Raw genomic sequence first — 25,397 nt, 5'->3', positions numbered from 1 at the left:
ACACCACGAAAAAAGGAAACTACAAGCCAATATTTCTGATGAATGTAGATGCAAAAATTCTCAACAAAATATCAGCAAACTAAATCCAACAACACATTTTAAAAAATCATTCACCACAACCAAATGGCAATTATTCCTGGGATGCAAGGATGGTTTGATATTTGCAAATCAATCAATGTTATAGATTATTACATCAATAAGAGAAAGGATAAGAACCATATGATCATTTGAGTAGACATGGAAAAAGCATTTGACAAAGCACAACATCCATTCATGATTTAAAACATACACACACCTAAATAAAGAAGGTTTAAGGGGAACATACCTCAACATAATAAAGGCCATATATCAGAAAGGCATAGTTAACATCATACTCAATGGTGAAAAACTGAAAGCTTTCCCCCTAAGATAAGGAACAAGACAAAAATAGCCATTCTCACCACTTTTATTCAACACAGTACTAGAAGTCCTAGCCACAGCAATCATACAAGAGGAAGGAATAAAGGGTATCCAAACTGGTAAGGAAGGTTAAACATTCACTATTTACAGATGACATAATAGTATGTATAGAAAACCATAAGACTACCAAGAAACTGCTAGAACTAATAAATGAATTCAGTAAAGTCACAGGAAATAAAATCAATGTGCAGAAATCTGTTGCATTTTTATACACCAATAATGAAGCAACAGAAAGAGAAATTAAGAAAATCCCATTTACAGTGTACCAAAAATAATAAGATCTCTAGGAATAAACCTAAGCAAGAGGTAGAAGATCTGTACTCTGAAAACTATAAAACACTGATGAAAGAAATTGAAGATGACACAAAGGGATAAAAGAACATTCCATGCTCATATGTTGAAAGAACAAATATCATTAAAGTGTCTAAACTACCCATAGCAATGTATATATTAAACCCAATCCCTATAAAAACACCAATAGCATTTTTCACAGAACTAGCACAATTCTAAAATTTATATAGAACCACAAAAGATGGGCAGCCCTGGTGGCTCAGCGGTTTAGCGCCACCTTCAGCCCAGGGCCTGATCCTGGAGACCCAGGATCGAGTCCCACGTCGGGCTCCCAGCGTGGAGCTTGCTTCTCTCTCTGCCTCTCTCCCTCTCTCTCTCTCTCTCTGTTTCTCATGCATAAATAAATAAAATCTTTAAAAAAAAAAGAACCGGGATCCCTGGGTGGCGCAGCGGTTTAGCGCCTGCCTTTGGCCCAGGGCACGATCCTGGAGACCTGGGATCGAATCCCACGTTGGGCTCCCAGTGCATGGAGCCTGCTTCTCCCTCTGCCTGTGTCTCTGCCCCTCTCTCTCTCTCTCTCTCTCTCGCTGTGTGCCTATCATAAATAAATAAAATTTAAAAAAAAAATAAAAAATAAAATAAAATATTTGGTCTCCTTAAAAAAAAAAAAAAAAAAAAAAAAAGAACCACAAAAGATCCTGAATAGCCATAGCAATCTTAAAAAGAAAAGAAAAGACATCACAATTACATACAACAAGTTGTATTACAAAGCTGTAGTGATCAAGACAGTATGTGATTGGCACAAAAACAGACACACAGATCAATGGAACAGAATAGAAAATCCAGAAATGAACCCGCAACTATATGGCCAATTAATCTTCAACAAAGCAGGAAAGAATATCCAAAGGAAAAAAGTCTCCTCAACAAATGGTGCTGGGAAAACTGAACAAACACATGCAAAAGAAAGAAACTGGACAACTTCCTTACACCATACACAAAAATAAACTCAAAATGGAGTAAAGACCATAATGTGAGCCCTGAAACCATAAAAATCCTGAACACAGGCAGCCTCGTAGCAACTTTTTCCTAGATAGATCTCCTGAGGCAAGGGAAACAAAAACAAAAATAAGCTATTGAGACTACATCAAAATAAAAGGCTCCTGCAGAGCAAAGGAAACAATCAGCAAAACTAAAAGGCCACCTACGAGGGGGGAAAAGATATCTGGATATGACGTATCCAATAAAGGGTTGTATCCAAAATATATAAAGAATATATAAAATTCAATACCCAAAAAACAATCCAATTTTAAAAATGGGCAGAAGACATGAATAGACACTTCTCCAAAGAAGACATTGAGATTCCAACAGATTCGTGAAGAGATGTTCATCATCATTTAGTATCAGGGAAGTGCAAATCAAAACTACAATGAGAGGGCAGCCCCAGTGGTCCAGTGGTTTAGCGCTGCCTTCAGCCCAGGGTGTGATCCTGGGGACCTGGGATCAAGTCCCGTGTCGGGCTCCCTGCATGGAGCCTGCTTCTCCCTTTGCCTGTGTCTCTGCCTCTCTCTATCTCTGTGTCTTTCATGAATAAATAAATAAAATCTTTTTTAAAAGATTAAAAGGAGACACCATCTCTCACCTGTCAAAATAGCTAAAAATCAACAACACAAGAAACGACAGGTATTGGCAAGGATGTGGAGAAATAAGAACACTGTTGGTGGGAATGCAAACTGGTGCAGTCGCTGTGGAAAACACTATGGAGGTTCCTCACGAAGTTAAACATAGAACTACCCTATGATCTGGCAATTTTACTACTGAGTATTTTCCCAAAGAATACAAAAATACAAATTCAAGGAGCTACAAACACCTCATTGTTTATTGTAGCATTATTTACAACAGCCAAATTATGGAAGCAGATCAAGTACCCATTGACTGATGAATGGATAAAAAAGATATGATACATATACATAATGGAATATCATTCAGTCATAAAAAAAATGAAATCATTCCATTTGCAATGACATGGATGGAGCTAGAGAGTATAATGTTTAGCAAAATAAGTTATTCAAAGAAAGACAAATACTATATGATTTCATTCGTGTGTGGAATTTAAGGAACAAAACAAATGAGCAAAGAGAGAGACAAATCAAAATGGACTCTTAATTATGGAGAACAAACAGATGGTTACCAGGGAGGATGGGGGTGGGAGGGATTAAGGAGTGCACTTGTGATGAGCACCATGTGTTGTATGGAAATGTTGAATCACTATGTTGTATACCTGAAACTGATATAACACTGTATGTTAATAGGAATCAAAATAAAAACTTAAAAAAATGAATGCAACATATTTATTTCATATTTTCTATCTAGTGATTCTAATACGTAAGGTCTTTGACAAGCTGGTTAAAGTTTCTGTTGACATATGTACTCTCCCTCATGGTTACTCTCCTTTATGTAAAGTGTTTTATTTCAATTTAAGGTTGTATAAATATGGATTCACATTTGAGGGCTATTTTGAGATCTGACTTGAAAGAGCATTCCTTCACAAAAGATTTTCATTTTCTTCTGTTAAGCCCTGGAAGTTACACATATCTAGGACTACCTTAAATGAAAATTCTGTTCTATTCACTTGAAAGTGTGATTTTTGCAGTTAGTATTTTGTCCTGCACTGTTGGATTATTTGTAATCAGAAGGTTCCAAGATCTCCATTCACGATTACCAGAAACAGGCATGCCTATATTTTCTAAACTTTAGTGTGGTACTTATTGCATCTTACATTTTATTTATGATGCATTTGCCTTTTTTCTTTCCATACAATGCAAGTCAAGTTCCTTGACAGAAAAGCTGTTTTGTTTTCTTCATCTATGAACCTCTAGTAGTAGCCAACAAAGTATATAATGGATTTCAATGAATATTTATTAAATAAAAAATGTTTAAAATTCTGAAAGTATAAATGCATAGGGCCCAAGAACTATCAATGAATAATGCTTTGACAGTTGCCAACTTTATTGTTTTCCTAATCTGTGATTTATACACGTGAGTAAAACAGACTAAGTATCACATTTTTTATGATAATGAAGCAGAAACATGTTTGATTTTTTTAATGGATAAAGAGTAAATTATCCTAAGGGTCTCCCTCAAGCTCCAGGCAGCTATGAAGGAAGAAGATTTTAGTGTTTGAAAAAGAAAAATGTCTGCAAGGAATATAGACAAAAGTCTTACAAAAATGCAAAACTGCACTGGTGAAGTTTTTCTTGAAGTTTTCAAAATTATTTTTAAAGTTTTCTAAATTATAAAGAAATTGATGATACTTTATTGATCCCAGAAAAAAGTTAAAATGTATAATGACAGCTTCTTTTGCCCTTCCTATGGAAGCTAATGCTCATGAATTATCAAGATTTTAGTTAAGATTTGCTCATTAAAAGAAAACCTTAAAAAAAAAAAAAAGAAAACCTTTATTGAATACAACCTCTCAATTTGGCAGAAAAACCACAAGAGGGGACTCCCTTCAACCTCAATTATTGATGGCATTCTGCATTTCACAATATGTTAATAAAGTATAAGAATATTCCCCGAAGAGGGATCCTTGGGTGGCGCAGCGGTTTGGCGCCTGCCTTTGGCCCAGGGCGCGATCCTGGAGACCCGGGATCGAATCCCACATCGGGCTTCCGGTGCATGGAGCCTGCTTCTCCCTCTGCCTATGTCTCTGCCTCTCTCTTTCTCTCTCTGTGACTATCATAAATAAATAAAAATTTTAAAAAAAAATTAAATAAAAAAGAATATTCCCCGAAGAAATTAAATAAAAAAACACAGAGCAAAATCCACTTTTTTAATCATAATACTTTATACCACATAGAATTTCTCAATAATGGCCACACAGAGTATAGGTTGATAATACGAATAACTTAGAAAATCAAAGAGAAGAAGAAATTTGATTTTTACAGATAACATTTTATCAACTATTATACTTACTTAGTGCGTTGAACCAACTAAAAAATGTACTGTGACATTACTTGTTGAGAACTGGGCAAGAAGCTACAATGCTACCCTGAAGGTCACATACCACACATACAGCCACAGTTTGCATGGAAAAAAAAGAATAATTCATGAAACTAAGTTCATTCAAAACTAACCGTGAATAGGAAAAGTCACATCTGAATCATTGTAAGAGCTTTTAAATGTGTGTTACTCATTTAAAAAGCACAACTAAAAAGGAAATCTATTTATTTCTTTTCCCTACTTAACTAAGCATTCAGTCTATAATCAGCTGGTTAGCATGAAGTATTATTAAGGCACTATTTTTACAGTACCCATTTTTATGGGTTTTGTATGTTACACAAACAGTGGTTTTTTAAAAAATGCATGAATTGGTTATTCTCTTTCATGCTTCCTATATTAAGTCAAACCAATGCTCTGGATCTTGGCATATTGGTAATGCAAGTGGAAACAAAAACAGTTCAATTTTCATAATGTCTTTCAACTTTATTCATTTTATCACATTAAAGTCTCATTTATCAAAAATAGATTTTTAAAGAGCCCTGCGTTTAAGATAATTTCAGAGTTTGTTTCAAACTACCAAAAAAGTAGGAAATAACAAGTCACTGACTAGAAAAATACATAAAAACAAATTATTTAATCATAAGTATAAAATTAGTTTTTTAAAAAATCCCTCATTGCTGCAGAAGGTCAGAGATACCAAACACATCACGACTCAAAAAAAAAAGATGGATTATTTTAAAATTCTGTCGAAATGGTTATTGCCACACCATTTTTAAATCTTTCATTTTAGGTAATTTTACTATTTAAAAAGTTAAATGTCAATTTAAAAAAATCACCCAAACAATACAAAAATGGTCAAGAGCTATGAGCAGGTAATTCATGAATTAATACAAAAGGCCAAGTTACATGTAAAAAGTTGCTCAGCCTCACTCATCAAAAAAAGAGGACTTAAAACTGGAAACCATATTTCTAATCCATTATTTTGGATATTTTTTTAACATTGATAATAACCATTAGAATGTGAAGGAGAATTCCAGTTTCCAATCTAGCATGTAAGGAGCTTGGAAGTTGTTACTGTATCCTAACAACAAGTAAAAAGCTGAACAAACTAAAAAATCAACAACTCTTCTTAGATTCATTAGAAAACTGAGGGCACAAAGCAACCCAAAACTGGAGACAGATACAGAGAATCACAACTTATCAGAGCACAAAAGTATGAACAGAACCCTCCACAGAATTAGTGATGGGGTAGGAAAACCAGAACTGTAACTGAAGAACTGCTAGAGTCTCGGTGTAGACAGTCTGTGAGTTAAAAACTCTGGTCAGGGGGCTGGGGGCTAGGAATGGGATGACACTTTGTGAGTTTTACCACCTGGAGCCCTACTAGGTTTTCACAGTAATGAAAACTGGAGAAAAATTCTTTCATGCTCCTAGGAGGAGGAGGAAGAAACCATTTTTAAATATAAGAGAGCATTCCATTCTTATAAACAAAGCCTGCCCTCAAGAGAAACTATTTTACCAGAGCCAAGTCTGTGGCATTTTATCAGAGCCTAAACTCAATGTAAAATACTCAAATCCAACCAGTTCTGACCTTCTACATGAAAGAAGAGAGCAGAGGTGAAAAACTAAGAGGCACTTGAGAAATCACAGACCAGAGACACAGGCTCACTAAATTACTGGGACGTAATTATAGGAATACAGAATATTCTCTTCCCCCTACCTCTCATCACCATATTAGTAAAGGCCGATTTCCCACAATTCCTTTTAACCAATACATCATGTCCAATTATCAAGAAAAAATTACAAAGCTTACTATAATGCCAAAAACAAAGTTTGAAGAGCCAGAAGAAGCATCAAACCAGATTCAGATATGACAAGAATGCTGGAATTATCAGACAAGGAATTTAAAAGAACTATGATTAATAAACTAAGGGCTCTAATGAAAAAGTAGACAACATGCAAGAACAAAGGATAATATAAGTACAGAGATGGAATGTCTAAGAAAGAATACAAAAGAAATGCTAGAGATCAAAAACACTAAGGATATGCAGACAGAAACATCTAAAACTGGAAAAGCAACAAGAAAAAGACTGAAAAGAAAAGCAGAACAGAATATTCAAGAACTATAGAACAACAACAAACGATGTAACCTAAAACAAAAGGGGAACACCAAAAGAAGAGGAGAGAAAGGAACAGAAGAAATATTTGAAACGACTGAGAGTTTCTCCAAATTAACATCAGACACCAAAATTACACATCCAGGGAGCTCAGAGAATAGGCAAGATAAATGCCAAAAAAAACTATATCTAGGCAAATCATATTCAAAGTATAGAAAATCGGGGATGCCTGGGTGGCTCAGCGGCTTAGCACCTGCCTTCGGCCCGGGGCGTGATCCTGGAGAACCGGGATCGAGTCCCACGTCGGGCTCCCTGAGTGGAGCCTGCTTCTCCCTCTGCCTGTGTCTCTGCCTCTCTCTGTGTGTCTCTCATGAATAAATAAATAAAATCTTAAATAAAAAAAAAAGTATAGAAAATCAAAGATAAAGATAAAAATCTTGAAAGAAGCCACAGGGAAGAAACACCTTACCCATAGAAGAACAAAGATAAATATTACATCTGACTTCTCAGAAATCATGGAACAAAGAAGAGAGTGATGCAAAATAGTTCAAATGTCAAAAGAAACAACAACAAAAACACACAAAAAACTCCATACTTGAATGTGTGGACTGTAAAATTATCTTTCAAAAGGAGGAATAAAGACTTTCTCTGACAAACATTTGGGAATTTGTTGCCAGTAGATCTGCCTTGCAAGAAATATTAAAAGAAACACTTCAAAGAGAAGGAAATTGATAAGCCAGAAACATGGCTCTACATAAAGAAAGGAAGAACATTAAAGAAGGAATAAGGGTAGGGTAAATAAACTTTTATTTTTCTTATTTATAAGTGATCCAACAGACAATAATTTGTTCGAAATAATAATAGCAATAATGTATCTTAGTGTATGTGTGTTTATATGATTATGAAAGCCTGAAATGAATGAAAGCAATGATATAGGGATATAAGGGAGGAATTAGGAGTTTTTTGTTATTCGAGGTACTTGCACTACCCATCAAGTGGTATGGTATTATTTGAAAGTGGACCTAGGCCATGTCTATGTCTTCCTCTGTGAGATTTCTGTTCATGTCTTTTGCCCATTTCATGATTGGATTGTTTGTTTCTTTGCTGTTGAGTTTAATAAGTTCTTTATAGATCTTGGAAACTAGCCCTTTATCTGATATGTCATTTGCAAATATCTTCTCCCATTCTGTAGGTTGTCTTTGAGTTTTGTTGACTGTATCCTTTGCTGTGCAAAAGCTTCTTATCTTGATGAAGTCCCAATAGTTCATTTTTGCTTTTGTTTCTTTTGCCTTCGTGGATGTATCTTGCAAGAAGTTACTATGGCCGAGTTCAAAAAGGGTGTTGCCTGTGTTCTTCTCTAGGATTTTGATGGAATCTTGTCTCACATTTAGATCTTTCATCCATTTTGAGTTTATCTTTGTGTATGGTGCAAGAGAGTGGTCTAGTTTCATTCTTCTGCATGTGGATGTCCAATTTTCCCAGCACCATTTATTGAAGAGACTGTCTTTCTTCCAATGGATAGTCTTTCCTCCTTTATCGAATATTAGTTGACCATAAAGTTCAGGGTCCACTTCTGGATTCTCTATTCTGTTCCACTGATCTATGTGTCTGTTTTTGTGCCAGTACCACACTGTCTTGATGACCACAGCTTTGTAGTACAACCTGAAATCTGGCATTGTGATGCCCCCAGATATGGTTTTCTTTTTTAAAATTCCCCTGGCTATTCGGGGTCTTTTCTGATTCCACACAAATCTTAAAATAATTTGTTCTAACTCTCTGAAGAAAGTCCATGGTATTTTGATAGGGATTGCATTAAACGTGTATATTGCCCTGGGTAACATTGACATAGACATGGCCAACATGCATATGAGAAAATGCTCTGCATCACTTGCCATCAGGGAAATACAAATGAAAACTACAATGAGATACCACCTCACACCAGTGAGAATGGGGAAAATTAACAAGGCAGGAAACAACAAATGTTGGAGAGGATGCGGAGAAAAGGGAACCCTCTTACACTGTTGGTGGGAATGTGAACTGGTGCAGCCACTCTGGAAAACTGTGTGGAGGTTCCTCAAACAGTTAAAAATATACCTGCCCTACGACCCAGCAATTGCACTGTTGGGGATTTACCCCAAAGATACAAATGCAATGAAACGCCGGGACACCTGCACCCCGATGTTTCTAGCAGCAATGGCCATGATAGCCAAACTGTGGAAGGAGCCTCGGTGTCCAACGAAAGATGAATGGATAAAGAAGATGTGGTTTATGTATACAATGGAATACTACTCAGCTATTAGAAATGACAAATACCCACCATTTGCTTCAACGTGGATGGAACTGGAGGGTATTATGCTGAGTGAAGTAAGTCAGTCGGAGAAGGACAAACATTATATGTTCTCATTCACTTGGGGAATATAAATAATAGTGAAAGGGAAAATAAGGGAAGGGAGAAGAAATGTGTGGGAAATATCAGAAAGGGAGACAGAACGTAAAGACTGCTAACTCTGGGAAACGAACTAGGGGTGGTAGAAGGGGAGGAGGGCGGGGGGTGGGAGTGAATGGGTGACGGGCACTGGGTGTTATTCTGTATGTTAGTAAATTGAACACCAATAAAAAAATAAATTAAAAAAAAAAAAAGAAAAAAAAGAAAGTGGACCTAGGGATCCCTGGGTGGCGCAGCGGTTTAGCACCTGCCTTTGGCCCAGGGCGCGATCCTGGAGACCCGGGATCGAATCCCACGTCAGGCTCCCGGTGCATGGAGCCTGCTTCTCCCTCTGCCTATGTCTCTGCCTGTGTCTCTCTCTCTCTGTGACTATCATAAAAAAAAAAAAGAAAGTGGACCTAGATTAGTATATCACAAACTGTAGGGCAACCACCAGAAAAAGTAAAACAAAACAACATTGATATGCTACAAAAGGAGAGAAAATGGCATCCTGTAAGATGCTCAGAGTATAGAGAAACAGGCATTCCTACACGGGAAAATGATATAGACAGAAATTATAGACAACATGAATCTCTCTCAGTAGGGAAACAGATAAATTATGGAACCACAGAATATTCAGCTATAAATCTATGTATACTGATATATTAAAAGCATCAAGATAAGGGGTGTCTGGGTGGCTCAGCCAGTTAAACATCTGCCTTTGGCTCAGATTGAGTTCCCGGGGTCCTGGGTTCAAGCCCTGCACTGGGCTTCCTGCTCAGTGGGAAGCCTGCTTTTCCCTCTCCCTCTGCTCCTCCTCCTGTTCGTGCTCTCAATCTCTCTCTCTCTCTCTCTCATGGATAAATAAAATCTTTAAAAAGAAAATCAAGATACGTTAAGTGAAAAGTATGCTGCAAAACAATATATTAGAAATCTCTTCTTTATAATTGTTTAAAATGATGAAAGAAGGAGAGTGGGGGTGGGGGATACACAGACAAACAGAATAGATTATAAAGACCTACACCAAATTGTCGGCAGCAGTTCTTTCTGGCAAAAGCAACAGGACTTAGAGTAAATGGAAGGGGGGTATCTGACTTGGTTACTATGTAAAATTTTTCTATGTATACACTGCAGTGAGAATCTCTAGATATATTATCTATGCAGACGCTTTTTTAAAAGAAAAAAAAAAAGGAAGCAAGAAAGGAAAAATATAGTAGTGTCTTTCCATAAAACCAAGAAAGTCATTGCTAGCTTGTCTCAGTCACTGACAGAATGATTTTAACCAAATTACTTCAAATAGGAACTTGAGATCCACCATTAACAATTTAATTTATAGTTTCAATTAAGGAGCAATTTGATTTACAACTATACTTTTACACAAATAGTTTAGATTGGCCTGTGAACAAACCAAGGATCAAAGAGAATTTTGGAACTAGAGGGGACTTTCTGGCCCCTCATTTTACACATGAGGAAACTGAGAACAAAGAGATTTGTCCTAAAACAAACAACTAATTTCTTCACTGTTAAAAGAGGAAAGAATTCAACCTTCTTGCTCCTTGTTCAGGACTCTGGTAAATTCAATTTATTTCTTCTAACTACTTTATAAATATCACCTGTGGTTCCTGAAAATTCCCAAGTGGTTCCAGAAAATTTTCATTTTCCAAATCACCTGATTAATAAAAAGAATTTCACATTTTCAGGTTGGGTGCAGTAGAAAGTCAAAGAACTTAGCATGGTGAAGGAATTTAGAAACTCTCTCTTTCAAATAAGGAAAGGAAAGTGGGAAAGTGGGAAAGGGGAAAGGGGAAAGGAAAAAAAAGAAAGGAAAGAAAAGGGAAGGAAAGGGAAGGGAAGGGAAGGGAAGGGAAGGGAAGGGAAGGGAAGGGAAGGGAAGGGAAGGGAAAAGGAAAGGAAAGGAAAGGAAAGGAAAGGAAAGGAAAGGAAAGGAAAGGAAAGGAAAGGAAAGGAAAGGAAAGGAAAGGAAAGGAAAGGAAAGGAAAGGAAAGGAAAGGAAAGGAAAGGAAAGGAAAGGAAAGGAAAAAGAAAGGAAAGGAAAGGAAAGGAAAGGAAAGGAAAGGAAAGGAAAGGAAAGGAAAGGAAAGGAAAGGAAAGGAAAGGAAAGGAAAGGAAAAAGGAAAAGGAAAAGGAAAAAGAAAACAACATAAGTAGCTTGCTACATCCAGTGAGTCAGACACAGAGTCCAGAGTGCAACCCAACTCTGCTAACCCCCAGGATATTCTCCCCTTGTATTTTTTTATTCATTTTACTTTAAAAAAAAAAAAAAAAGGCAATGTGATCCTGTAGAAAGAATACACACTGACTAGGTGACATTGGGCAAGTCATTAAACTTGGAAACTAAGTTTCTTCAACTATTAAATAAACAGAGTCAATCAGATGAGCTCTGAAGTTTCTTACTTCTTTCTGTGAACCTGGAATTTTAAAAATACAGCTCAAATGCATTAGGTTATGGGATCCAGTGGCAAAAAATACAGTGGCAGTCTAACTCTGAATACCTTCAAAGAGCTATTGAGAAGGAGAGCACAAAAAAAAAAAAAAAAAAAAAAAAAAAGAAGGAGAGCACAGACAACAGTAGAGAGCAGAGTGGACTTTAGGAATTCCAAATCTGGAAAGGTAGAACTAGCTGGTGAATCTGTGGTTTCAGATTCAGTACAGTGCTTCAGAAAGTTGCCATGCACCATAATTCTACACCTACCACAGGTTTACAGGAAGTTAACTTCTCCTGAGCATCTAGTTTTCACCTCTTAGTATTCTTTCTCACTATTGTTCTGAGAATGCATCTAATAAAGTTGGACAACTAATACCAAATTATATAAATTATATATGGTATTAAGGCCAAGAATTCGGTTTCCTTAAAAAAAAAAAAGCATTCAACATCAGTAATTGCTAAAACAAACAAACAAAAATAATACTTAAGTTTGATTCTGATATATTTGAGGATATAGTAACACGAATGCAATTAATCTTTTTCCAAAAAATCCTAAGAGGCAAACTTCAAAGACCTGTTCCTAACTCATTCCTCAGCTCACATTTTGCTATCAGGCAATTCTTGCTAGCATGAATATAGCTAATACCATTACTTATATCTTCATAACCTCAGTTTAACTACCTGTAAGAAAGCACCTATACAAAATCTCTTCTTACTGAATTCTTTTCCTACAGTTATTCACTCTGTTCTTCCTTCAGATATATCCAATTCTTTCTTGCCCACCAACTGTTTTTCTTTCTCTCTTTGCCCTAAAAATCTTTTATAATAGGCTATGATACTTATTAAAGGCTTTAACAATGAAATAGTTTTATCCACACCCCCAGAACTTTCCATTGATCCCCTCAGTTATACGTGTGCATACCTAGTTGATATAAGTTTTATACTTTGAGCTTCTAAGTGGACTTTCATAAATTTGAAGTAAAGGCAGCTTTTGGATGAAATGTGTTTTAAGTAGGTAAATCCTAAATTTTGGCAGAATAAGTAGTTTAGAGCTTCCCACCAGTATCCTAGGTAGAACTGGGGCTAGGCTGTGACTAGACATGTGGACATCGGTGGGAAAACCAGAAGAAAAGAATGGATCACTAGTATAGGTTTCTGTCCCTCTTTCCAAGCTGCTGAAAGTGGAGGAAAAAGAGGAGACCCAAAAAAAAAAAAAAAAAAGCCCTAGCTAGATCTTCAGAATCCAAGAATAGATGAGACCTCAAGACACAGAAAGCCAGGTAGGGAAGCTCCCCATTTCCATGCCACACTCAGACCAATAAGATGCTGCATGAGTAAAGTAGAAAAACTAGCCTGATATACTTGGGCCATGAATACTTGATGTTCTCACTGATTAGTCCAGAAGTTTCAGACCATCTGATTCTACTACCACTAGCATCTACTGTCAGTGGATGCTATGCATACTAAGGAAACCAGATGTTACAACAAGACCACGGTCACCATAGTGAATTCAGCAGTAATAGAAGCCAATAACCCATAAAGGAGATGGAAGGCAAGTCTCATCTGAGCAGAAGTCAACAGCAGGAGGAGGATGACCATGAGCGAGATGGTCCCTCCCACAATGACAAAGACGCTCCCTTGAAACCCCATGGCACCCAGTAGAGAGGGAAAAGTGGCAAACAAATATACAATGCCATGTATAAAGAGAGACTAGGCTTACATGGAAGGAACTAGCAGAATGAAAGCAAGCAGTCAGGCATTAAACTGAGTTAAAGAAGATAAACAGTTACAAAAGGCACCTTTCCTGCAATTTCCAGCATGGGCTGGGAAGGAGAGACACTATGGCTGTGGACATCTGGTGAAGTATGCCCCAGATACAGGCCAACACAGTCCTTCTGTGACTTTGAAGCCTAGGTTTGGGCCTAGCAGTAGGCCCCCTTCAGCTGCACAGGACCCCCTTGGCAAGGCCCCACACAGTCTGCCATGTAGCCCCTATGGCCCAGAGGGTCAAACACCAAGTAAGTAAGTCCTTCTATAAACTCTCTGTGGCCTGTGGGCTGAGGTGCTCTATGTCTTCTGCTCCCACTAGTGCCAATCTCCCACTATACACTTGGCCAGTATATACTAATCATCTGTTCCCTATCTGTACTCGAGACTCAAGAATAGCCTATTGTTTGCACAGCAACTCCAGACCCATCCCAGTCTGGTGAAACCAATGAACTTTTCTGCTACCTGGTGGCCAAACCAAACCTCCTTCATCAAGATCTGTACCCCTTCCAAGTATGTCCTTACTGAGACACTCTCTCACCTCTAGAGTACTACCTACAGTTTCTTTATATCTTACAGTTACTCTTTCAACACAGTTAACAATTTTTTGTGTTAAACTTCCCCTAGTTAACCTAATGTATAGTTTCTGTCTCCTGATTGGACCCAGAGAGCTACATCCACCTAGTCTCAAAATCTGAATCTATGAATATTTCCACTTCTTCATTTCGTCTCTATCCCGTGGACCATTCCCAGCCCCTCATGTCTCCTTCCTATAGAGATGGTCTTGGACAACCTCAGATCTACTTTATAAACCCTCCCCCCAAATACCAATTTGTTTGTCAACTTAGAAACACATAAGGGTTCTCTCCTTTCTATCAGATCAAATATGAACTCCTATGCTGAGATTTTAAGGCTTTCTGTGACCTGGCCTCACCAGACCCACTGCACATCTGGAATACTTCCTGCCAGGTAAAAGTCATGTAGGTGTCTGGTCAACATGATACTACATCCTACTGTCATGTCTGTGTTCATGCTCCTCTCTTCTCCCTCTTTTCCCACTTATTCCAAAGTCTTCTGGGACCAGTTCTAAGAGCCCCTATCCATGAGTTCTTTGGGGAACGATTTCTTGCTACACTTTTGTCTGTGTTATCCTTATCACATAATTAGCATCTTCATATACCCTGTCTTAATTCTCCAACTAGAGATACCACTTCCCAGATTAACCCTGTAATACCCTTCTCTAATCTATTCATGGCTATTACTCTAACTCATTTTTAACTATACTTTATATGTCTTATATAACTTCATTAGCCTTCACATAGTGGTAAGCTCAATGTTACATGACAGGAAAATCAGACTAAGTCAAAGAGTTTTAACCCTATGTAACAGTTGTGGATAGGGCCATTGCTAGGCTATACAAAATCTTTCTACAGATTAGAAAAAGGCACCCCTTCCTCCAAACTGATGAAGTCTCACATCTGGTTACACAGTTTGGCAAATGGAGCCCAGGCAGGATTTCAACTCAACCTCATATACAACTATACATAGCAGCACTGGATTCATTAATATATCACGGACTAAAAGATGAATCAAAATGTATTAGAAAAAAAACTTTTAAAGGATGTTATCCCTTGAATTGTGTTTTAGTAGAATTTTATGCTATATCACTCTAATCTTAGATAATGTCTCAGCTTGGGCATTAGATTAGTTATATGGCAAATTTCAAGCATCTGTGGGTATCTCCTGTAATTCTTTTCATAACCAATATTAACTGAAGGTCGAAGTCTATGCTAGGCCCTGGAGCTAGGCCTTGTTGCACAAATATAGTATCTGACTGATTTACAGCTCAGTGATCAATCTATATTTAGAAGAACAATACTTTTAAAGTCATACTTACTGATAAACTTGTTTTGCATAGTCTCCAACAGTGCCTGGTGAGCATCTTCAGCTTGTAAAGCATGTGAACATTCTCTAGCCAATATGGTACGTACAAGATGCTCCCCACATCCTAGAAATAAAAGAAGACCAAGAGCTATTGAGGAAAAGCAGTTCTAAACATCCTTATCGTACTAGCATTAAAACATCTTCATATGTCATTTAAGAAATAGTTTTGGAGAATAATTCAGTGATGGATGAAATGACTTCTATGAGCGATCTAGAATTTTAGTTAGAAAACTCAGTAGAACGTAAAGAAATAAATAACTGTCTAATATCAAAAGGAAACAGAAAAATAAAAGAAAACCCCTTTTTCATAGGAATGATTTACATAATAAATTCAGATTCCCTGAATTCAGATTCTCTGCCTAGGAATCTCCTAGGGCTTTGTCTCATTTTCACTGTTGGATAACTACAGAAATTCTGTTTTATAATTTATTTGTTTACATAAAATTGTCCTAGTCCCCAATTTTGCCTCACCATCCCACACACCTGGGAGCATGGGAGAAATCTAAACAGCCCAGGGCAATCTAGATCTCCATCTACCTACTTTTCACTAAAATGTCCGCCACATATCAACGGCTGCAAAGTGGACTTAATAAAATAGCAGCTTTCTCACCTTATAAGAGTAACTTACATAGCCTACAGAACTACTCTGTAATTCTAAAAAAAAGAATGCATTTTAAATCCATGGAGTGAACTTGGGACCATTCAGACACACTAAGAAAGAGTATGTATAATGGCAATGGAAAGCACTGCCTAAAATTCCATTACAGTTTCTATCTGTTAAAAGTAGAAACTGGGGTCACCTGGGTGACTCAGTCGATTAAGCATCTGCCTTCATTTCAAGTCATGATTCCAAGGTCTTGGGATGGACCTGGCATTGGGCTCCCTGCTCAGCGGAGAGCCTGCTTTTCCCTAGCCTTCTGCCTCTTCCCCTGCTTGTGTTCTTTTGTGGACCCTCTCTCAAATAAAATCTTTTAAAAATATATATTTAAATAAATAAATAAAAGTAGAAACTTCCTGCAAAAGTAGAGACAAAGGAAATTCAATTTATAGGTTGATAAGTTCAAATAAAAGATTTCTGAAGAAAGAGACTTACTTTTTTCTTAGATATAAAAAATATTAAAAAGCTACTTTGATAACCATTGGAGGAGTAAATCTTTCAAAAAAAAAAAAATACTAAGTAATGGGGCACCTGAGTGGGTCAGTCAGTTAAGCATTCCACTCTGGGTTTCAACTCAGGTCGTGATCTCATGGGACATGAGATAGAGCCCCCTGTGGGAAGTCTGCTTGAACATTCTCTCCCTCTGCCCTCCCCAACCACACACATGTGTGCGCTCTCTCTCTCTCTCTCTCTCTCTCAAATAAATCAGTAAATCTTAAAAAAAAAAATACTAAGTGCTACTGGAAATGCTTATTCTACATAAAATCAGTTATATTAATTAAAATGTAAATTTCCTCTTACACAAATGAGAACAGTAGATAATACATAAGACCTGCTTCCTGTCTCTTAAAGAATAAGGCTTTTTTTTTTTTTTAAGATTTTATTCATTCATTCATGAGAGACACACAGAAAGAGGCAGAGACATAGGCAGAGGGAGAAGCAGGCTCCCCACAAGGAGCCCAATGCAGGACTTGACCCCAGGATCCCAGGATCGTGCCCTGAGCCAAACAAAGACACACAACCACTGAGCCACCCAGGTGCCCCAAAAATAAAATAAAATCTTGAGGGAAGCAGCTCAACATGGGCACTGGCTGCCTAACTTGCTTACACCAAGTTCCAAACCCCTGTGCTCTTGGCACTGCCCTTATCAGTCAAGCTTGCTTCAGTTCCAGTGGGATGGGTCCCTCACCCAGAAGACCAGCAGAAACCCCTGCCCAGACCATACCTCCTGGCCAGAGAGTTCTATAGGGCCAACTTCTGGTGGAGTTGGTGTCAGGGTCATTTCACAAGTAGACCAGAGCCCACCTAGTTAAAACTTTCCACATTTAGGTGAGTAACCAAACATTGCCCACAACAAGTTAAAAGAACCTCTGCAGATGAGTGGCCTGAAGGACAGAGCTGCCAAAATAATACAGCACAGTGCACACAGCAAGGCTATCATTCAAAATAAAAGGAGAAACAGTCCCAGACAAACAAAACCCAACAGAGTCCAAGACCAATACACTAGCCCTGCAAGAAATATTAAAGGAGACTTTTTTGAGTGCCAAAGAGAAACCAAAAGTGACAAAAACAAGAAAGGATCAGAGAAAATCTCCAGAAATAATGACAAAGTAATAAAATGGCAATAAAATAAATACATATCTATCAATTATTTCACATGTACATGACTAAAGGCTCCAATCAAGAGCCACAGGGTGTCAGAATAAGTGAAAAAACAAGACCCATCTATATGCTGTCTATAAGAGACTCATTTTGGACCTAAAGACACCTGCAGATTGAAAGTGAGGAGGTAGCAAAATATTTATTATGCAAATGGATGTTAAAAGAAGGCCAGAGTAGCAATATATAGTGGACAAACTAGACTTTTTTTGTTCTTGTAATTTTTTTTATAGATTTTATTTAGAGAGAGAGAGCTAGTGCAAACGGGGAATGGCAGAGGGAGACAAAGAGAGAGAATCTGAAGCAGATTCCTGGCTGAGTGGGGCATCTGGCACAACCCTGAGGTCACGATGTGAGCCAAAATCAAGAGTCGGACGCTCAACTGAATAAGCTACCCAGGTACTCCCGTTCTTGTACTGTTTTTATCCTCCTTTGGCAACAGAGTAGTATTGGTCTCATGGACTGATTCTGAATGTGTTCCCTCTATTCCATTATTTATAAAGTTTTGATAAAGATTTTTATTAATTTAGTTTAATGTTTGGTAGGATTCACTAATGAAACCATGTGGTCTTGGGCTTGTCTGTGCTGGAAGATTTTTGATTCCTAATTCAACTTTCATTCTCATTACTGGCCTAAGATTTCCTACTTCTTGCATTCAAGACTCATGATTGAATCTTAATAATCTGTGCATTGTTAGGAATTATCTGAAATTTTTTCTAAGTTAATTATTTGTCAGTATATACTTGTTTATAGTAATCTATTATCACCCTATGTAATTCTCTGATTATCTGCTGTGTTGTTTTCTTTTTCTCATTTTGGTTTTTGAGTCTTTTTCTTCTTAGTTAACATAGTTAAAGCATTGCCAATTTTGTTTACTTTTTTGGAAAAATGGGTCATTATTTTCAATATTATGTTATTGTTTATTCTGGTCTCAATTTTATTTAAAATTTCTGACTTTTCTTTGTTATTTCTTTCCTTTACTAAATTTCAGCTAAGCTTTTTTTCCTAGTTCCTTGTGGTGTAATGTTGTTTATTTGAACTTTTTCTTAATACAAGCATTTATAGCATAAATTTCACTCTAACATCTGCTTTTGCTGCATCCCATAGGTTTTGAAATATTGTGTTTTCTTTTTCTTTTGTTTTGAGAGATATTTTGATTTCCATTTGATTTCCTACTTGGCCCACTGCTTGTGCAGTAGCATGTTTTTTTAATATTTATATATTAAATATTTAATATTTACATCGTGGATTTTTCATCTTTGTGTTATTGTTGATCGTTAGTTTTGTACCATTGTGGTTGGAAAATATAGTTGGTATGATTTCAGTCTTCTTAAATTTGTAATATTTGTTATGCCTCTTTTTACGTGACTTAACTAGGGGATTCTTCTGTGTATACTTGAAGAAAATGTATATTCTGTTGTTCTTAGATGGAAAGTTATATACGTATCTTTTACAACCACATATTCTGAAGTATGTTTCAAGTAAAAAATGTTCCTGTTGAGAAAAAAAATTAAAAGCTCACCTTAAAAAAAAATTCGTGCCAAAGGTATTTCATTAGTTTATTAGAAAATCAAGTTCTACATTTATTCACATAATAGGCAAAGGGTATCAGAGGATCTGAGCACCTACTGAGAATAAAGGAGAAGTATGACTCAATTCTATAGTCAAAAAATCCACAGCAAAAGAAGGAGCATCTCTACCATCCACTCCAATTCCCCCCACAGGTCCAGGGACAAAGCAACGTTTTCTCATGTTATTAATTTGCACGCACGAGCGTGTACACACACACGCACACACACCCCACTGGTAAAGGTTCTTAGCAATCAGAAATATGAGCTAAGATTATCATATGAAAGAACTTCTTTTAAAAAATGTCTACAAATTTTTAAATTTGTGAATCATAAAGCAATACAAACTGATATAATACACAATTCTCTGTTTAACTGGCATATACTATGACAAGCATTGGCACCAACAACAATCACCCTAAAAAATGTTATCTATAATTGTTAAACCATTGCTATTCCTTTCATATCAGTAATGTTCCCTTCATATGTAATACCTCTCATTCTCATTCTCTCCTTCCCTTTATCCCTCCCAATATATACACGCACAAATGCATACACAGATATGTGCATATTATGAATACACATACACTATATACTTATTGCCAAGAAACACAAACCATTCAAAAAGTGTGAAAGTTTTTTTAAAAAATCACTTGATATTTTGCTAGAAGTAATTTCCCTGAATTTTTTGGTAAAGTGTAAATGTAAATATCCTTCCAGATCTGAATATCATTTTATATGTACTTACACTTAGAGGAAGATCTAGAAATGCAATTTAATATATAACTTTCTGAGCAGGACTGTGGTGTTCCCTATTTTGTAAAAGTTTTGCAATATTATTTTTATAATCAGGGAGAAAATAGCAATAAAGCTAATAGAAAAGAAACCATTTTTGACACTTAATATGTTAAGACACTGTGCTAAGTTCATGAAACTCCGTAAATTTCAATTCCCTTTTGTGTACATATTTGATGTTGAAGAGTGAAATGTTATACTTTGGAACAATAATAATTGTTAGGAAATTGGCATATTATAAGCTAAATGGGTGTTCAAAAGGTTATGTACACATGCCTCAAGTCAAACAGCTAAACCACATGAAGTTAACATTACATCAAAAGTACACAATATGTGGTCAGAGAGACTTTCCTCCGTTGTTACACAAGAATATACAGGGTTTTCCAATGATTGATTTTTCACCAAGAAACTTTTAAAATTATGACTTCTATTCGGACATATATCACCTCTAACATAAGAGCGTTGACATCAAAAGCTTGTTCTCCTGCAGGTTCCAATCAAAGAAAAGTATGACTTATGTGGTTTTACCCACAAAATTCCAAGGTTTCTTAGAATATCCTGCCAGATAGCTGAAGTGTGATTCAAAGGCAAACAGTTCCATTCTTTATACATGAATATGAAGAAATAAGCCTTTCGTTGTATCCTCCTTCTGTCCTTATTCAGGCAAGTGTGTATTCATATTCTCAAATCTTAACAGAAAACATAAATTATACATAGAATGAAGACCTAACAACAAACATAGAAGAAAAGTGATATGGGCATACCTCAGAGATATTGCAGGTTCAGTTCTAGACCACTGCAATAAAGTGAGTCAAATAAATGTTTTGGTTTCCTAGTGCATATGAAAGTTATGTTTACGAAAGTTATGTTTACACTATCCTCTAGTTTATTAAGTATGCAATAACATTATGTCTAAAAAGAACAATGTACATACTTTAATTTAAAAAACACTTTAGGGACACCTGTGTGGCTCAGCAGTTGAGCGTCAGCTTTGGCTTAGGGCGTAATCCCAGATTCTCAGGATCGAGTCCCACATTTGGCTCCTTGCATGGAGCCTGCTTCTCCTCCCTCTGCCTGTGTCTCTGTGTCTCTCATGAATAAATAAGATGTTAAAAAAAAAAAAAACACTTTATTGCTAAAAAATGCTAACCATCATCTGAGCTTTCAGTAAGTCATAATAACTGACCAGAGATCACCATAACAAATATAATAATAATAATGAAAAAGTTTGAAATATTGTGAGAATTACCAACATGTGACACAAACATAAAGTGAGCAAACACTGTTGGAAAAATGGTGCCAACAGACTTGCTCAACACAGGGTTGCTATAATCCTTCAATTTGTTTAAAAAAAATAGTAATATCTGTGAACCACAATAAAGTAAAGCACAATAAAATGAAGTATGTCATTTAATATTTAATATTAAAAATATTTAATATTAATAAATATTTAATATTTAAATATTAAGTTTAAAAGAACTTACTTATTTAGCATCAGTAAGAGTGAAAACTGCATGGATTGAAACACATAGTGAATTCATAACTTACATTCTAAAAAGCATTTGTCACCTTTGAAGATGCTATAGAACCAATTCATATTCCAAAAACTGGTAAGTAAAAATAAACAATCTAGCATTTCTCTGTCCTTCCAGTAAGAACTGTACACCATGGTAACCAAATAGTTTTATAAAGGACAATTTTCTCCATAGAAGTATCCCAATAAAGAAGAATTAAACAGAATTAGAATAAAATCATTTGTAACCTATAAAGTGATACCTGATATAGCAGCAATCATCAATAGCTCCTAATACCACAAAAGGACACAGACATTAAATGTCCTTTGATATAATTACACCTGTGTAGTCTTGCCCCACACTAAAAAATTTACACTTGAATCTGAACAAGTCTCTAAATTCAGTTATCTATTTCCATAAATAAAGAGCTTTTGCAAAAAAACTATAGCTAACATCACACTTAATGGTTAAAAACTGAATTGTTTCTCCCTATATCAGAAACAAGGTAATGATGCCTACTTTTATCAGTCCCATTCAACAATATTCTGGAAGTTCAAGCCATGGCAATAGGCAAGAAAAAGAAATAAAAAGCATAACGATCAGAAATAAAGAAGCAAAACTGCTTTGCAGATGACATAACTTATTATGTAAAATCCAAGGGAATCTACAGAACAACTACCAGAGGTGTCTCTCCAGGTTCTTCCTATCTCGTTAGTAGTCTAGGGCAAAGGTTGGCAACAGATACCTGCCTGGTATTTACCAGTCCCCAAAACGTGGACTTGATTTTGATTTTCATTTCTTCCCCCAACCACTCACTCACCAGATTGTTACTGAACACCCACTTGGTGCCAGTCCCAGAGTGCATAGCAGTTGGCAGGGCACTATTGCATAATGTCAGATCTCCCTAGTGGTGGTGGATCCCTACTTTGCTACTAAGTAGTCAACAGTCACCCTGGCAAATCCAGATGCCGGTGCCCTCATTGTGTATCTTACAGATCAACTTTGGGGATTTAGATGAGAACCCTATATTCAGAAAGAACCCTGGTCATTCCCATAGCCGACTATGAGCCACTCTCTATGGCTCAGTTATCTCCCACTAATCCCAACCCTGAGCCCAGTCTCAGTTCACTCCTTCCCAGTATGCTTCCTGTTGCTGAGACTCCAATATGCCCCATACTCAAAGACTTAAAAAATATCAAACATTTTCTTGTGAGAATTACATTTCCTCTCATGAGAATCCTTAACCTTTCAAAACCTATACTAAGGATGAATTCACAATAAAAAATTATAAATCACATATGCATACACATATGTGCACACACACACTTATAAGATGAAATGAGCAAATGTAAAAATAGGAGGATTATCAGACGAAGAAGTGATAATAGAACAAAAAATGGACATTTTGTTAAAAAAAGATAAACTAAGTATTTTAGGTTTTATAATCTACATATGATCTCTGACAAATATTGTTTTATTTTTACAACAACTCTTTAAAAATTTAAAAATTATTCTTAGCTCATGGGCTGTACAAATATAGGCCATGGGCCAGAATTGGCCCACAGGTCATAATTTGACTATCTCTATAATAGACCAATTTGTAGTACAAAGATTAAAAGGAAGAGAGATCATAAATTTTAAAAACAGAATAATCTGGGAGCAGGCACCAGGGGGAGGTATGCAGATTTTTCAAGGAACCAAATAAAACTTTTCAAATTAAAAGAAAATGGTTTAAAACTGAATGCAAGAGAGAGAAATAAATGGTATACCAATGGGAAAAAAAATAAACCTAAAAAGTATCTAGAATGATAAAGAGAAGGAAATTAAGGAGTTAAGAAGCCTGAAGTATAAAATGAGAATATCCAATAGATTAATAGGCATTCTGAAACAGAGGGGGAAAAAATGGAGTGAGGGAGTACTAATATTTGAAGAGATAATGAATAAGAGTTTCCAGAATTTAAGTTACAAGGAAATTCTTAAACTAAAGATGCATACAGAGTTCCAAAAAAGATGAGTAAAAACAAACCCATCCTTAGGTATACCACAAGCTCTGGACCAAAGACATCTAAAAATTAATTATAAAGGAAAGAGGAATCATCTACAAAGAAATTTTAAAATTTAACTGATAAGTTCCCAGCCAACAAAAAAGGCCAGAAGACAAATATCTTAAAGATGCTAAGGCAATAAACAAAAAATAACTTATCAACTCAGAATTAGTTAAACTACCATTCTAGAGTGAAAGTGAATACAAACTGTTCAGACATATAAACAAATTCATTCCTTTGAGATTTTAGCTCCCAGGTTACATCTACTCATCCCAACACCACATCTTGTCATAATTCCTGCTGATTTTAATATTTCCCTAGATGATTCTCCTAATACCTTGATATCTAGATTCCCTGATATCCTCTCTTGAGGTTATTCACATTATCTCATACATTCAGTACCATGACTATGTTATTATCAATAATATTAGCTCCTCTACAGTCTCAGCTGCAATCATCCCACCCCTCTCCTCTTTCCAGCTCACTTCTTGAGTACTTCGGTTACAACATTCCCTCCATCTCACCAAAAACTGCCATCCATTAACTCTGTTGCTTTTAAACTATCCTGCACTTCTCTTGGGACCTCACTGCCTTCCTTAAAATTCCAATGCTTCATCAACTTCTATCCAATCTCTTACTCCTGACAGCCTCCATGTTTCCCTCACTTCATCGAACTTGTCTGGCAGAAGCTTGCCCTGGAGTATTAGTCAAAGGTACTACACAAGGCCACAAAAACAAATAACCCCCAAACCCTAGAGGCTTAACATATAAGAAATATAATTCTTATTATTGTTATAGGTTGCACTTGGGTCACCAGATAATGTGCTCCACACAGTCACTCAGGAACAAACCTAGGCTGAAAAGTCTCCTAGACCATACCCCTTCTAGAACAAGAGGGCCATCGCAGGCCTGGAAGTCACACATATCATCTCCATTCCAGTCCAGTGGCCAGAAATAGTCACGTGGTCTCAAGCAACAACAATTGGGCTGTGAAATATGGAGAAGCATAGGAAATAGGGAGCAATATATTAAATGTCCCTGTCGTCTGACTAAATCTAACTTTCCATGCCTGCACCTACACAGCAGCCATCCTGTGACCATGGGATAACATATATGAACAGGAAGGCATATCCAATGAGGAATGTAGAAGACAAAGGACAGACCAGGTACCAGGCAACATTGTTGGGTAGCCCGATCAGCCCCAGGCTCCTTCCAGGTTTCCTGTTACACGAGATCTAGAAGGAAATAAAACAAAAAACTACCTGTTTAAGCCACTGTAATTAAGTTCTTTTTAAAGTCCAAATGTATTCTTTTCTTCATTTTTTCTTTTGGTATAATATATATGAACATAAAATTTACCATTTATTTTTTAAGTGTACAATTCAGTAGCATTCACAGTGCTGTAAGACGATCAACCACCATCTACCTCCAGAACTTTTTCATCTTCCCAAACTGAAACTCTGTACCCTTTCAACAACTCCCCACTTCCTTTCTCCCTCCAACCCTGGAAACCACCATTCTATCTTCCATCTCTACAAATTTGACTACTCTAGGGATCTCATATAAGTAAAAACATACACTCTGTCCTTTAGTGGCTGACTTATTTCACTTAATATAATGTCCTCAGGGCTTGTTACATATTGTAGCATGTTTCAGAATTTCCTTCTTTTTTAAGTCTAAATAATATTCTATTGTTTTGCATATAAACAT

The 25,397-nt window shown here is 36.5% G+C and overlaps 1 protein-coding gene across 8 annotated transcripts in view; it reads right to left on the bottom strand.

Moving 5' to 3' along the window:
* Nucleotides 1–25,397, bottom strand: part of TASP1 (taspase 1) — a 317,844-nt gene that overhangs the window by 154,094 nt on the left and 138,353 nt on the right. For all 8 annotated transcript variants that reach the window (XR_013364862.1, XR_013364861.1, XR_013364864.1 and 5 more), the window contains one exon: nucleotides 15,402–15,512. Coding sequence is in view for 5 of the 8 variants with exons in the window: in XM_077872192.1 (XP_077728318.1) it covers nucleotides 15,402–15,512 (111 nt within the window). In the remaining 3 variants the exon portion in view is untranslated. The remainder of the gene's footprint in view (nucleotides 1–15,401; nucleotides 15,513–25,397) is intronic.

Source organism: Canis aureus, chromosome 26 (genome assembly GCF_053574225.1).
Source record: "Canis aureus isolate CA01 chromosome 26, VMU_Caureus_v.1.0, whole genome shotgun sequence".
NCBI lineage: Eukaryota > Metazoa > Chordata > Mammalia > Carnivora > Canidae > Canis > Canis aureus.
This window is presented reverse-complemented; position numbering and strand designations above follow the sequence as displayed.